The sequence below is a fragment of the Dreissena polymorpha genome, chromosome 4 (assembly GCF_020536995.1).
Source record: "Dreissena polymorpha isolate Duluth1 chromosome 4, UMN_Dpol_1.0, whole genome shotgun sequence".
NCBI lineage: Eukaryota > Metazoa > Mollusca > Bivalvia > Myida > Dreissenidae > Dreissena > Dreissena polymorpha.
In genome coordinates, this window is record NC_068358.1 from 9,291,045 (window position 1) to 9,305,730 (window position 14,686).

Genomic DNA, 14,686 nt, shown 5'->3' on the forward strand with positions numbered 1-14,686 from the left:
TGATCCTCAAACAATGATGTTCCTCTTAGGAAATCATTGATATTGTCATTGTAACCCATAACGCACCAATCATAAAAGATTTATTTAATTTTTAAGCTAGTTCTGGGCTAAAACAAAAGACATTTCAAAGGCTATATCAGCACATATAATAGTCACATCTAAACTGAACCCCTAAAGTGACCAGCAATTATTAAATACTGTAAAAACTTTAACAAAATACATACATTTATACACCTTTTATTTATCTCTCTCAACATTTTATAAATTTGTGGATCAAAATAACCATTTATAAATAATAAACCCAAATAAAATATAATAATAACCACATCATTTATAATTTAATATCAGAGTAAACATTCAAATTAGCTTGCTTTTTGTGTTAAAGAAAGAAAACATATAAAACAACAAAACTTTCAGAATCTTTACTTAACAAAAATCAAATACGAAACAAGAGGGCCAAGATGGCCCTAGTTCCCTCACCTGAGAGGAGTCGGTTCATTCAATCTTTACCTAATGTCAAACTTGACCTAGATATTGACCAGACAAACAACCTGGTCAAGTTTCATCATTATTGAACCAAAACTCTTGCGTAAAGAGTGGTTTTCTTTTTGTAAGATTTGAAATGGTGACCTATATTTTGAGTTGACCCCCCTTACCAAACATCAAACTTTGCTTACAAGGATTTTGTATAATATAATGAAAATTTGGACAATCTAAGGGCAATAATTATGGCATTAATTATGTGATTTTGCTCATTACAAACTTGGCTGAGATCCTTCAGCAACTTTGATAAAGAATGCTTGAGATATGTGAATGCTAGAGTGTTTACAAACCAAATGTGGACGGACGGACAGCGGACAAAGACCAATCCTAAAACCTCACCTGAGCAATCAGGTGAGCTAAAAAGTGTGTTTCACCGATCTGAGCCTTTTTCCAACTTGTCCAAGAAATCAATAAAACCAATGTATTGACTAAATTTCACGATGATAAGGCATAAATTTGTGACTTCTATAGTGTTCGATCACAAGGTCTCTCTCTATATAGTCACATAAGGAAAACTGCCCCACCCCCCTGGCAGCCATGTTTATTGACCCATCGGGACCATTTGCAAACTCATCTGAGATATATACAAAACAAATCTATTCACCAAGTTTCATGATGATTGGGCAAAATATGTGACTTCTAGTGTTCACAAGCTTTTTTTTTTTACTATATAAAGAAAACTCCCCCCCCCCTGGCAGCCATGTTATTCAACTGACCGGAACCATTTCTCAACTCTCGTTTCAAGGAAACAAATGTTCTGACCAAATTTCATGAAAATTGGGCAAAAAATGTGACTTCTATAGTGTTCACATGTTTTCACTTTATACATATAGAGAAAAATGCCCTGCCCACTGGCGGTCATGTTTTTTCACCGATCTGGACTATTTCCAAACTCGTTCTACATATCAATAAAAGCAATGTTTTGATTAACTTTCATGATGATTGGGCAAAAATTGAGAATTCTCGAGTGTTTACAAGGTTTCTTTATAGCCATATAAGGAAAACTGCCCCGCCCACTGGCAACCATTTTCAATGGACCGGAACCACTTTTGAACTCAACCAACATATCATTTAGACAGACATAAAGACAAAGTTACATGAAGATAGGGCATTAAATGTGACTTGTACAGTGTTTACAAGCTTTTTCTTTTTTTATGACCTAGTGACCTAGTTTTTGACCCAGCATGACCCAGTTTCAAACTCGATCGAGATATCATTGGGACAAATCTTCTGACCAAGTTTCATGAAGATTGGACAGTAAATGTGGCCTCTAGAATGTTAACGAACAAATGTGGACGGACGACGGACAAAGACCAGTCACAAAAGCTCACCTGAGCAATCAGGTGAGCTAAAAACAAGAGCTGTCACCATAGGATGACATATGAACCCTATAAACGCTTTGAAAGAAGTTATAGCATTTTTCGAAACATATGGAAACGTATGGAAAGGCCTTGTCCATATACACATGCATACCAAATATGAAGGTTATATCTAAAGGGACATAGAAGTAATGAGCATTTTTCAAAACCTAAACGCAGATTTCGAAACCTAAACGCGGACCATAAGTTCAAGGTCAAGGGGTCAAAATTTGTGTGCGTATGGAAAGGCCTTGTCCATATAAACATGCATACCAATATGAAGGTTATATCTCAAGGGACATAGAAGTTATGAGCATTTTTTGAAACCTAAATGCAGATTTCGAAACCTTAACGAGGACCCTAACTTCAAGGTAAAGGTCACAGAGGTAAAAAACTGTGTGCATATGGAAAGGCCTTGTCCATATACACATGCATACCAAATATGAAGGTTATATCTCAAGGGACATAGAAGTTATGAGCATTTTTCGAAACCTAAACGCAGATTTCGAAACCTAAACTCGGACCCTAAGTTCAAGGTCAAGGTCACAGGGGTAAAAAATTGTGTGCGTATGGAAAGGCCTTGTCCATATACACAGGCATACCAAATATGAAGGTTATATCTCAAGGGACATAGAAGTTATGAGCATTTATCAAAACCTAAACGCAGATTTCGAAACCTAAACGCAGACCCTAAGTTCTAGGTCAAGGTCACAGGGGAAAAAAACTTTGTGCGTATGGAAATGCCTTGTCCATATACACATGCATACCAAATATGAAGGTTATATCTCAAGTGACATAGAAGTTATGAGCATTTTTCGAAACCTAAACACAGATTTTGAAACCTTAACGCGGACCCTAAGTTCAAGGTCAAGGTCACAGGGGTTAAAAATTTTGTGCATAAGGAAAGGCCTTGTCCATATACACATGCATACCAAATATGAAGGTTATATCTCAAGGGACATAGAAGTAATGAGCATTTTTTAAAACCTATAAAACGCAGATTTCAAAAACTAAACGCGGACCCTAAGTTCAAGGTCAAGGTCACAGGGGTAAAAAAAATTTTAAGCGTAGGGAAAATCCTTGTCCATATTCACATGCAGACCAAATATGAAGGTTATACATGTTTCTCAAGGGACATAGAAGTTATTAGCATTTTTCGAAACCTAAACGCAGATTTCAAAACCTAAACGCGGACCCTAACTTCAAGGTCAAGGTCACAGGGCTAAAAAAATTGTGCGTATGGAAAGGTCTTGTCTATATACACATGCATACCAAATATGAAGTTTATATCTCGAGGGACATAGAAGTTATGAGCATTTTTGGAAACCCAAATGCAAAGTGTGACGGAAAGACGGACGGACGGATGGACGGACGGACAGTCCGATCATTATATGCCCCCTTTTCCTCGAAAGGGGGCATAAAAACATCCAACCTCGAATAACATTTAACACTTAAATGAAACACAACTACAGTGTATTATTATGAAAACATGAATAATCAAAGGGGAGTAACTACTGTAAACTTAAATGTAATATTTAGAAGAGTTGTCTCACATGTTACATGACCTTAAATCATGATTGTTTGCAAGCCTTTTTACAATATAAATATAAGGAAAACTGCCCCATCCCCCTGGCAACCATGTTTTTCAACAGACCGAACAATTTTCAAACTTAACTCACGTATCTAGGAGAACAAAAGTTCTGACAAAATTTCATGAAAATTGGGCCAAAAATGTGACTTCTAGTGTTGACATGTTTTCACTATATACATATAGAGAAAAATGCCCCGCCCACTGGCGGCCATGTTTTTTCACAGATCTGGACCATTTTTGAACTCGTCCAAGAAATAAATAAAACCAATGTTTTGACCAACTTTCATGATGATTGGGCAAAAATCGTGACTTCCAGAGTGTTTACAAGGTTTCTCTATAGCCAAATAAGGAAAACTGCCCCGCCCACTGGTGGCCATGTTTTTCAACAGACCGGAACCACTTTTGAACTTAACTAAGATATCATTAAGACAAACATTTTGACAGAGTAACGTGAAGATTGGGCATGAAATGTGTCTTCTACAGTGTTTACAAGGTTTTTCTTTTTTTTGACCTAGTTTTTGACCAGGCATGACCCATTTTCGAACTCCACCAAGATTTTATTGGGACAAAGCTTCTGACCAAGTTTCATGATGATGGGACAAAAAATGTGGCCTCTAGAGTGTTTACGGACGAAGACGGGTCACAAAAACTCACCTGAGCAATCAGGCGAGCTAAAAATGTAAAAGAAGTCCTGAAACCAAATACACCATAGCAAAATATAGTTCTCAATCAAATACATTTTTATCAAATCATAATAGAATAAAGACAGCTTTTGTACTATTATTCTTTCTTGGTCAATGAACAACACCTTGTCAGTCGGATTCATGTTCTTACCCTTATAGTTTTATAATCCTATGGAAAACAACCCAAAATTGATTTTTATTGATCAATAAAATCAATATTAATAGAAAATAATTTGTGTATTTACATTATATATAAGACGCCGTATAAACACATATTTAATACATGTCAATAAATAAATAAGCATTAATATATATAAAATAAACACTTGAATCAGAAGTCCCACATAAATATCAATAGCACTTGTAATCCCAATGAACCAAACTTTTATTTCATGATTTAATGCACTTTATAACAATAGCCTGCATAATAAGTGAAATCATGTTCAACACAGAAATCATGAAATATGAACAACCAAAGCCATCTAAAATAATTGAAGAATAAAATATAACTTTTACACACGAAACCCACTTCCTTGCAACTTTTGTTTTGTAATATTGAACACTGCTAAGAAAGCAGCAATTTTCGTAGCATTCATCTTAAAGTCATACTGGGGCAATGTTGCCATGTTGGATTCCGTATTTTCAATGCTTGAGTCTGACTGAGAATCAGAGAGTTGTCTCCCTTCCCCATTGTAGGACCCAGATTGCCTCCCCTTGGAATCTTGATCTGCAGCCAAATTTGGAAAGACTTTGGGCGACTGTGTTGACTCGCTGAGCTCAGGTGTAGATGTGCCAATAATCTGTGATTGTGCATGGTTTGGGAGGGGCAGAGACAGGTCCATATAATTCACATCCAAAGGTCTAAAAGGTTCTTGCATGTATTTGGTTGTACTGTCTATGAAGGCTGAAACCCTTTCAGCATTCGACATTCCAACCTGCAATGTTGTCACATTGGCATTATGCATTTTTTAGTAAGTTTTTCAACAATTGTATAGTGTCCACATAATACATGAATCATAAACAAATAAGAATTAGAACTTAATCATTGGTTTGTCTTTTGTTCCAAAGTATACAAATAATATACAAACTTTACCAACTTTAACGAAGATCAATTTTTGATGGGAAAAACTTAAAATTTAAGGATTTTACATACAAAGGTCGTTAGAATCCTAAATCAAGACTTCTCCTACGAAGCATTATGCCTGAAGCCCTACCTGGTCCTCTTTGTAGACCTGGGTGTCCCTCCATATGATGGAAAGGGTGGGCTGTTCACCGAGGGTAACACCGCACTCTAGCTCCAGCAGCGAGAATGACTGCTGCTGACTGTCTTCTTCATGGTTCATCTGCAGCAGATTAATAGTTGTTTGTTTTGTTTTTTATAAAAGACTTTAGCTTTTGCAAAATCATTACTAACACAGACGCATTTTTTTCACCAGATATAGTTTTTAAGGAAAATACCCCAAGAAAGTGTGGATAACTGATGAGGAAGTGTGTCGACACTTCAGGGTGATGACATGCATGAAAATTCAAATCAATAATATGTCAAATCTGGAAGGATGCTCCACAAACCTATGTTTAATGCAAACAGACTGATGAACTGACCAACAGAGTGATTCCAATATACCCCTGCCTGCAGGAGATTCATTAAGACCAGTACACTCGAGCCCATGTACTGTAACTTTAGATTAAATTATCAAAATAAAAACAAGAGGGGATTTTAAGCTCTTATTATATAAATTGGTGTCAGTTAAAAGACGAAATTTTGTGTTGTGTTCTTTTCTACAACATAATCAACTACAACCATTACGGTGATGCCCCAACGATCAATCTTTCTGGAATTTCATTTTTTTCATAAAGCACCTCATAAGTTGAGACCCTAATTTTAATGAAAGATTTTTGAAGGTAAAAAATCTTGACTTACGAGTGGGTTTTTATGGTACATACCACAAAGAGTATCTCAGGTGTGAGGACCAGTGTGACAGGCACCTCTCGCTCTGTCAGGTCCACATGCCCCGCCTCCACACAGCACAGGATGTCACTGGAGGGCAGAGTCTGCAGCAACTTCCTGTGCACAGAACATTAAGACGTGTCATAGGCTATTTGTAATTTGCTACATAGAAAGTATCGAATACGATGTGTTAAGCACTGTACCTTTTCCAAAAGCTATCAACAAGAGAGAAATATTTCATCAGAAATGTAATGTTAACTTGTTACATTAAACTTACAGCGCGTATTTGACCTGCCCACACACTGACTCCTCAAGGCAATGTTCCACTGGTGAATGTCTGACAGTGGGGAGACGACATAGGCCTGTGCCATGCAAAATACCTGGCAAACATACGATCTTGCATTATGTTAAAAAATGTATATAATTATTAATATTGTCGTGTTTATGTATACTTTAGATGGCAAAGATTACAATTTATCTTAAGGGCATGGAATACGGACAAAACCCCTCCCGGATAAAAACCCTCCCGTCATTTTCATAGAGGGCGGACGAAAACCCTCCCATGAATAAACATGGGCTAACAAAAACCCTCCCATGAAAAAAACGGGGGAGAACAAAAACACTCCCGTGAAAAAAACGGGACCGGACAAAAACCCTCCCGTAAAAGAAGCACTTAGTGTTGCATTCATTAATCCGATAAAATTACCCATTGTGTGTATTGTGTTTTCAGGGGTATGAAATTGAAAGAAAATGTGTATCCACTAAATGTAAACATAACGTTTTCTAATGTGCATATATATCCGATAATCCAATATAATAACAACATCAATTAAAACATAAAATGAGGCCATTTATAGACGAGTGGATTTAAATTTAGATTGATTGCAATACGATACAGTGCAGCGATTAATCGCGTCATATGCTCATTCATGCAAAAAACGTGCTTTCCGGAAAGTTTCTGAAAACTTTGCGAAAATGAAAGTAAAATTCTGTTAACAACTAACAATTCGTTAGCATGTAACTAATTTGTCTTAATTACTTATTTAATTTAGCTTTGACTGTAACGTTTTCAATTGCATTTTTGCAGACAATATATAAAGCATACTGTATTGTCAAATATGTCAATGATTCAGTTATTTAGGCCCACTAATCAGCTAATCATAACAATTAACTAGTTAATGGCATACAATAATATGTATCAAAATAGCAAACTGTGAATCTGCAACTGCGGACAAAAGCCCTCCCGTGAAAGCAATTAAACACCGACAAATGCAATTGCTTCACACATTGTTGCATTCACTAATCCGCAAAATTTACTCAAAATAGAAAACTGTGAATCTGCAACTACTTTGAGTTTTTAAGAAGTTTAATCACAGAATCAATTAAAAGCAATTAAACGCCGACAAATGAAATGTATTTGCTTCACACAATGTTGCATTCATTAATCCGAAAAAATCACTAAATGCTGACATTTGTTCAAAATATCATACTGTGAATCTGCAAATTTGTTTGTGTAAAGGCACACAAGTGTCTACAGTTTTGGTTTTTGTTTATCAATTGATTATTCTTATTTGTCAATGTATGTAACATTATACTGTCTAGACTTCATAATACTTGTTATAAAACGAAATAAAGAATGTCTTGGGAAGCCTGTGTCCGCCTCTGTTATTTTTGCGATGATGACTTAAAAAGAAACACGACTTTGATGTTTTTAATGCACTGGCCGGCGCACAATTTGATATTTTATATAAACACCCTACTTGTTATTCATACTAAGTAATCGTGAATATCGTAGTTCTTATCATACTAAGTTATAATACAAATCTTAGTTCAAACATATAAAATTGACGTCAAATGGGTGTAAAATAACAACATTTCAATTCGGAAATATTTTAATTAGTCAATATATAGTGTAATGTTACCTTCTGAAGTGAAGTCACTATTACAAAAAAAATATCTCGGATAACCGACAACAAATACAAATTTCGGAAATGACCGATTTCGGATTAAAAATTCATAAATAATTGTTGATAGTTGAATTCGTGGCTCAGATTTCACGGGAGGGTTTTTGTCCGGTCCCTTTTTTTAATGGGAGGGTTTTTGTCCTCACCCGTTTTTTTAATGGGAGGGTTTTTGTCCGTCCCCGTTTATTCATGGGAGGGTTTTCGTCCGGCCCCTATAAAACTGACGGGAGGGTTTTTATCCGGGAGGGGTTTTGTCCGGCATTCTAAGGGCATGTGTTAATGTTAAAACAGAATATTTTTGTTTTCAGATTCTCTGATTGATCTTTATGATGTCACTTTTTTTGAATAAGTTCTTCTCATTAGTCTTTTAATTGGCAAGCAGTGATTACTTGTTTTTCTGTTTTCACCCAAAAATTACCAACCTTGGCCTGTCTGTGACACAAACTCTGCCGCACCACCTATTGGCTTCGTGAACACACCCACCAACCCCTTGCCCATGCCTGTCACCAGTCCAGTTGCTGTGGCAGTTGACCCCTGATGACCTTCACCTTCCTGGTCACCTTGACCCGAGCTAAGAAGGCTCTGAATGGGGTGGTCTGCTAGCCCTGCTACAGCACCTGTCCTCAACAGAATGTTGAACAGAAATATACTTATTTGTAATTTAATTTTTATAACATGAATGTTGTATCCAGTAATCACCCTATTAGGTATACATTACAGAATTTAGTGGGCAATCCTGAGTTACTATGTACAGTTCACTTAACACTTTAGTGAAATGTTTCAAAAATCTAATCACATTCATTGATTCAATGCTTGTTTTCTTGGCCAGTGTATGGCTATCGTTTTAATACAATCAAATCCAGATGAACAAATCTAAGTTGAATTGCTAGTTATATTCAGTACCAGAATGTCAAATCAAGAAAATCCATTGATATATGAATGGATCCATTGTCACATTACCTCATTTTTATGCCCCTGGATCCATAGATCGGGGGTATATTGTTTTAGTCCTGTCTGTCTGTCTGTCATTCTGTCCCAAAACTTTAACCTTGGTTGAAGTTTGATAACTTTTGCAATATTGAACATACCAACTTGATATTTACCATGCATGTGTATCTTATGTACCTGCTCATTTTGAGTGGTGAAAAGTCAAGGTCAATGGTCATCCTTCAAGGTCAAAGGTCAAATATCATTGTATTTTTCTTTCCTAAAACTTTAACCTTTGTTAAAGTTTTATCATGACTTTTTTAATATTGAACACAACATCTTCATATTTGGCATGCGTGTATCTCGTGGAGCTGCACATTTGAAGTGGTGAAAGGTCAAGGTCATCCTTCAAGGTCAAAGGTAAAAAAAAAAAATTCATTTCTCCATTCAATCTCTTACTTACTTCTCATGCAGCTACATATTATTAGTGGTGAAAGGTCAAGGTCAACCTTCAAGGTCAAAGGTCAAATATCATTGTATTTTTCTTTCCTATAACTTTAACCATCGTTTAAGTTTTATTATAACTTTTTTATATTGAACACAGCAACTTCATATTTGGCATGCAGGTGTATTTCGTGGAGCTGCACATTTTGAGTGGTGAAAGGTCAAGGTCATCCTTCAAGGTAAAAGGTCAAAATAATAATTTAAAAAAATTCATTTCTCAATTCAATCTCTTACTTACTTCTCGTGCAGCTGCACATTTTTAGTGCTGAAAGGTCAAGGTACACCTTCAAGGTCAAAGATCATTGTATTCGAGATCAGTCATTGTGTGTGTCCCAAAAATTTAACTTTTGCAATATTGATGATAGCAACTTGATATTTGGCATGCATGTGTATCTCATGGAGCTGCACATTTTGAGTGGTGAAAGGTCAAGGTCATCCTTCAAGGTCAAAGACCAAACAACAAGAGCACCGCATAACGGGTGCCACGCTCGGCTGCGAAAGCTTGTCAGATTTTTTTTTTTTTTTTAGAGGTCACAGTGACTTTGACCTTTGACCTAGTGACCCAAAAATGGGTGTGGCGTGTAGAGCTCATCAAGGTGTATCTACATATGAAGTTTCAAAGTTGTAGGTGGAAGCACTTTGATTTTAGAGCCTATGTTTAAGTTGTATATTAGAGGTCACAGTGACCTTGACCTTGTGACCCAAAAAAGAGTGTGGCGTGTAGAACTCATCAAGGTGCATCTACATATGAAGTTTCAAAGTTGTAGGTGGAAGCACTTTGACTTTAGAGCCAATGTTAAAGTTTTATATTTGAGGTCACAGTGACCTTGACCTTTGACCTAGTGACCCAAAAATGGGTGTGGCATGTAGAACTCATCAAGGTGCATCTACATATGAAGTTTCAAAGTTGTAGGTGGAAGCACTTTGATTTTAGAGCCAATGTTAAGGTTTTAGCACTACGCCTACGGCGGACGACGAGCTGGCTATGACAATACCTTGGGTTTTCTCCGAAAACAGCCGAGCTAAAAATCAAAGCGGCGCAATAAGGGGGCATTGTGTTTCTGACAAACACATCTCTTGTTTATTAATGTAAAATTTCTCATTTTAAAATGCTGGTGAGGACATAACACTTTTTGTGGCAAATATCAGATGAGTCCATTGTCACATGCCCTTATTTGGGCGCCTTTCAAGGTTTCTAAAAAGAACCACGAGCCTCTCTTACCCAGAACACTGATTCCAAGCCCTGTGAGCCCCTGTTTGAGACCCTCTGAGACCCCGTCAGGCCGGTGTCGTCTGCTCTCCTCCTGGCGTCTGATGTGGCCTCCGTCAAGGGACAGGCGGTCCATGTTACGTGACACACTCGAAGCAAAGTTGGTCACTGACTTCAACATGCCTTGAATACATTATATATTTGTAAGAAGTACCATAAATATTAGATGTTCGAGACTGAGCACTTTCTTCCACTTTGATAGTATTATGCATAATTTCTGTAAGTCACTTAATATATAATTGATCAACAAGATATTTTGATGTTAATAACATGTAGTAAGTTATATAGTTTATGTCAACTTAAAGGTGGCAATTTATAAATTAAAACAAGAAATATGACCATGCCAGGAAATAAGATTTTCAACTTGTTTGCAATTTATTTAATTTAATTTGATAGCAATGCCTGCATCTAAGCTACATAGGCCAAAAAATACAGATCAATATATTCATCCAAATCCATTTATTGAGCAGAAACCTTTTTATATATTTTTCTACAATGACCTTGACCCTTCGGGCAGCATCGGAAGAACGACGTATTCATGAGAACTACGACGTGCTTTTAAAGCTGCCTGAGGTCATACTTGTGGTCGCTCCTAAATATTTGGGATATCGTAGCCGAAAATTCACATGGAATATTGACAAAAAAAACAAAAACAACAATTTTGTATTGCGTTAAATATGTTACCAGACCACATCCAGCATTGAAATTTTGGCTACTGCTAAAAGGAACATTGATTCGTGTATGTGTTAACTTTATTTCTCTAAATATTGTACCAAATATTCGTTTATTTCGAGTGTTTATGGGCTTTTTTCAATAAAACAATTATTGCCATAGTCTCCGGAAATAAAATAACAGAGCGCAAAATGGCAAATTGATATCAAATAAATAAAGAAAATCCTTTTCATAAATTGTGTTACCAAGTCTTTCATGCTACCATCAAAAGACAATCAATCATATATTATGTTTCCATTCCTCTTACCTGCGGTCACGTGTTTCACCATGGATGATGTGCCCTGGGAAACCCCCACAACAAATGCCCCCGGCCCCTTTGTGAGGCCCCTATAGGGCATCCTGAAGAAATCAGCTACACCGGTTCCAATACTTCTCACCAGGCCAGTAGGGTTACCTAATATCTCCAGAGAACCAACCACAGCACCTGTCAATAGCAACCAAAGTCCTATCATGGAAACTAACTTCATACTGGGAACTGACACAATTTTCAGGGCATATCCAGACACACATAAAAAGTGTATGATCTAGACAAATACTTCTATGGAAATGACCGATTCACATTTAAGTCTCTGTAACATTTCTAGAATTTAAACTGGAATTATTGGGTTTCATTTTTGTAACTACTGTTTATATTGTCCATATTAATGTTTAACAGTATCAAAAACTTTACAATTTGTAAAAAAAAATGAATATTCTGAAAATAAAGATTTTACGTGTTACATGTACACTAGCATTATTCAGACACATACCAGCTCTAAACAATGCACCAAATGCATAATGCATGGCTAGTGCCCTGGTCAGCTGGTAACTTGTGGTGCTGAGGTCTAACTTCTCAAACTTGCCAAACTGCAGTGGTGTCTCGTCCGATGCTATGAACAGCTTCATGGAAGCATGAACACTGAACATTGCGGAGACTGGATGAATCAGGAGGTGGCCTATTTGCACTGGAGAGCTGAGTGATTGAGCTACAGTTTTCACGCTTTTAGGGAGTTTGAGAGTTGTCATTGGTAATGGTTCAGGTATTGATAATGGTACAGGCAAGAAAGTGCCAACTTGCTTTATGCAGTGGAGCACAAACTTGTCGTCAATGTAACAATTCACTGGCTTAATTGAGCATTCAATTTTTTCGATCACAGAATTGCGTCCACTTACAGTGCCATACACTATCTGGATATGCATTATACTACTGGATTTCAAAACAGCCTGCTTTTCAAGCACATTTAACTGTGTAAGATGTTCAACATCACACCCTTTCCAGGGTTTATCAAAATCTTTTCTGACCAAAACTACTGGGAAATCAAAGTTTTCAGTTTGATATTTCTGGTTGTCCAACTGCACATTTCCACAACTCATCACTATGCAGTTTCTATGGTAATTCGGCATCTCCAAAAGGTCACTAGCTGGGTAGGTCGCAATGAATAGGTCATCCAACGTAAAACATATCAATTCCTGCTTTAATGTGGCAGAAGAGACTTCATCTAACATAACAATGGACACATGTTTAGCTAAAACACCCACTGAAATTTTCAAAAGAGATGATTTTGGTTTAGAAGATTCTGTTTTCTTTGAGTCAGTAGCTCTTGATACTTCCAACGCAGCTTCCTTGGGAGTACTTTCCTCATTAAATTTAATCTGAGGTGTTACAGTAATAGTTCGCTCTTTCCCCTTTAGCCGACTTCTTATCTCCTTAGCAGAAACATCAGCCTTACTTATCGGAGAAATTGTTACATTTGTTACCATCGCAACCTTAATGACATGTACTTTTACATCCGCCAGTCCTGGTATAGAGACAAAATTATCTGCAGCAACAAGCAAATCTATTGGATCGCTCCATTTCAAATTGCTTAAGTCTGATTGGTCCATTGAACTTGGCATCTTGCCAGATATGTGCAGTTTTGGAATGACTCTGTTGTCCAATATTTGAGGGAATGTTGTGTTTAGAAAAGGGGGTGTGTAGTATCGACTTCCCCCAACAGGAATGCAGGGCAGAATGTCAACAAGCTCAGTCTCCTCTTGCACTGTGGTCCCTGAAATGTAAACATCATAAACCATGATGATAAAACATACAGAAACATATTAACAAATCAGAATTCAGGGTACAATACAATGTTGGATTAAGTTCAAAGCTGCTTTTCCAAACTTTTAGAATTATGTCATTTTGTTGATATTGTTATTATGTATATAACAATATATATTGTTCATGCTTTTAAGATTGTTTCTATTTTGTGTTATTCTTAAAACAATAATAGACTATTCTATTATATATCAACTTCTATTAAATTGATTATGATTGCCTATGATTAAAGGCATATCTTTCCATTACCCAGGTAAATAATCAAGTTCATTTGGCCTCTTTGAATGAAATAATCCTTTCAAAATTTAAGTATAATTATCCACTTCAAGCTGTAACATACATGTAAACAACAAGTAAAGAGATGTACATAGTCAACCTTGCGAACACTTGAGGTCCCCTTTTGGATCCATACTCAAGAAGCATTCTCAAGACCTTTCAAAAGACACCAATTACCATAATTACTCTATGTTTTCGGACACCCCCTTTTTTAGCAAAAAAAATAATTTTTGTGACTGATAATTTTCGGACACACGAGTTTTCGTTCATAATTAATGTCTCTAAGTTTTCGGACAGTATATTTTATAGCGCTATTTTACCAAATTTCGGTCCTGTTTTCGATATATAATGACACTTCGATCATGAGGTTTTACAACCAGATTAACATCATAAAACATGGCAGGTGCATGCCTGAGGGCAACGGACCATTACATTTGCATTATTGGGTAAATAACCTTGTATACCGGTATTAAACAATGGTTTCGCCCGATGGCACATGCGTTATAACAATTACCAGGGGTAGTGCCAATTAACAGTACCGCAATGGTACTACCCCTCTCAGTAAAATAACTGTGACAAATACTAAACGCTTCAAAGTGTGATGCACCCTATTGCAAGTTTTATGAACAGTGGAAGGTGTTAGGCAACAACTATCAGAAATGAACAAACAAAAAGTTCATAGTTTGCTTTTTTTATTGCATTAATTACAGGTTCATACTAGCGAGTATTGGTACATCACATGCTCATCTTTGAACTCGTTGGTCAAAGTACAACCTTGTAGAACTTTCTGTCAAATAAATTAAGCATTTAAAATAA

At 36.6% G+C, this 14,686-nt stretch overlaps 1 protein-coding gene across 1 annotated transcript in view; it reads right to left on the reverse strand.

The window, feature by feature from the left end:
* Positions 1 to 221: 221 nt before the first annotated feature.
* LOC127879316 (intermembrane lipid transfer protein VPS13B-like) overlaps positions 222 to 14,686 on the reverse strand; it is a 104,220-nt gene continuing 89,755 nt past the window's right edge. The window contains exons 48-55 of the mRNA XM_052426085.1: positions 12,270 to 13,547; positions 11,768 to 11,944; positions 10,741 to 10,911; positions 8,510 to 8,704; positions 6,401 to 6,503; positions 6,120 to 6,240; positions 5,390 to 5,518; positions 222 to 5,110 (exon numbers count right to left, since the gene is read on the reverse strand). Coding sequence (XP_052282045.1) covers positions 4,688 to 5,110; positions 5,390 to 5,518; positions 6,120 to 6,240; positions 6,401 to 6,503; positions 8,510 to 8,704; positions 10,741 to 10,911; positions 11,768 to 11,944; positions 12,270 to 13,547 — 2,597 coding nt within the window. The 3' untranslated portion in view covers positions 222 to 4,687. The remainder of the gene's footprint in view (positions 5,111 to 5,389; positions 5,519 to 6,119; positions 6,241 to 6,400; positions 6,504 to 8,509; positions 8,705 to 10,740; positions 10,912 to 11,767; positions 11,945 to 12,269; positions 13,548 to 14,686) is intronic.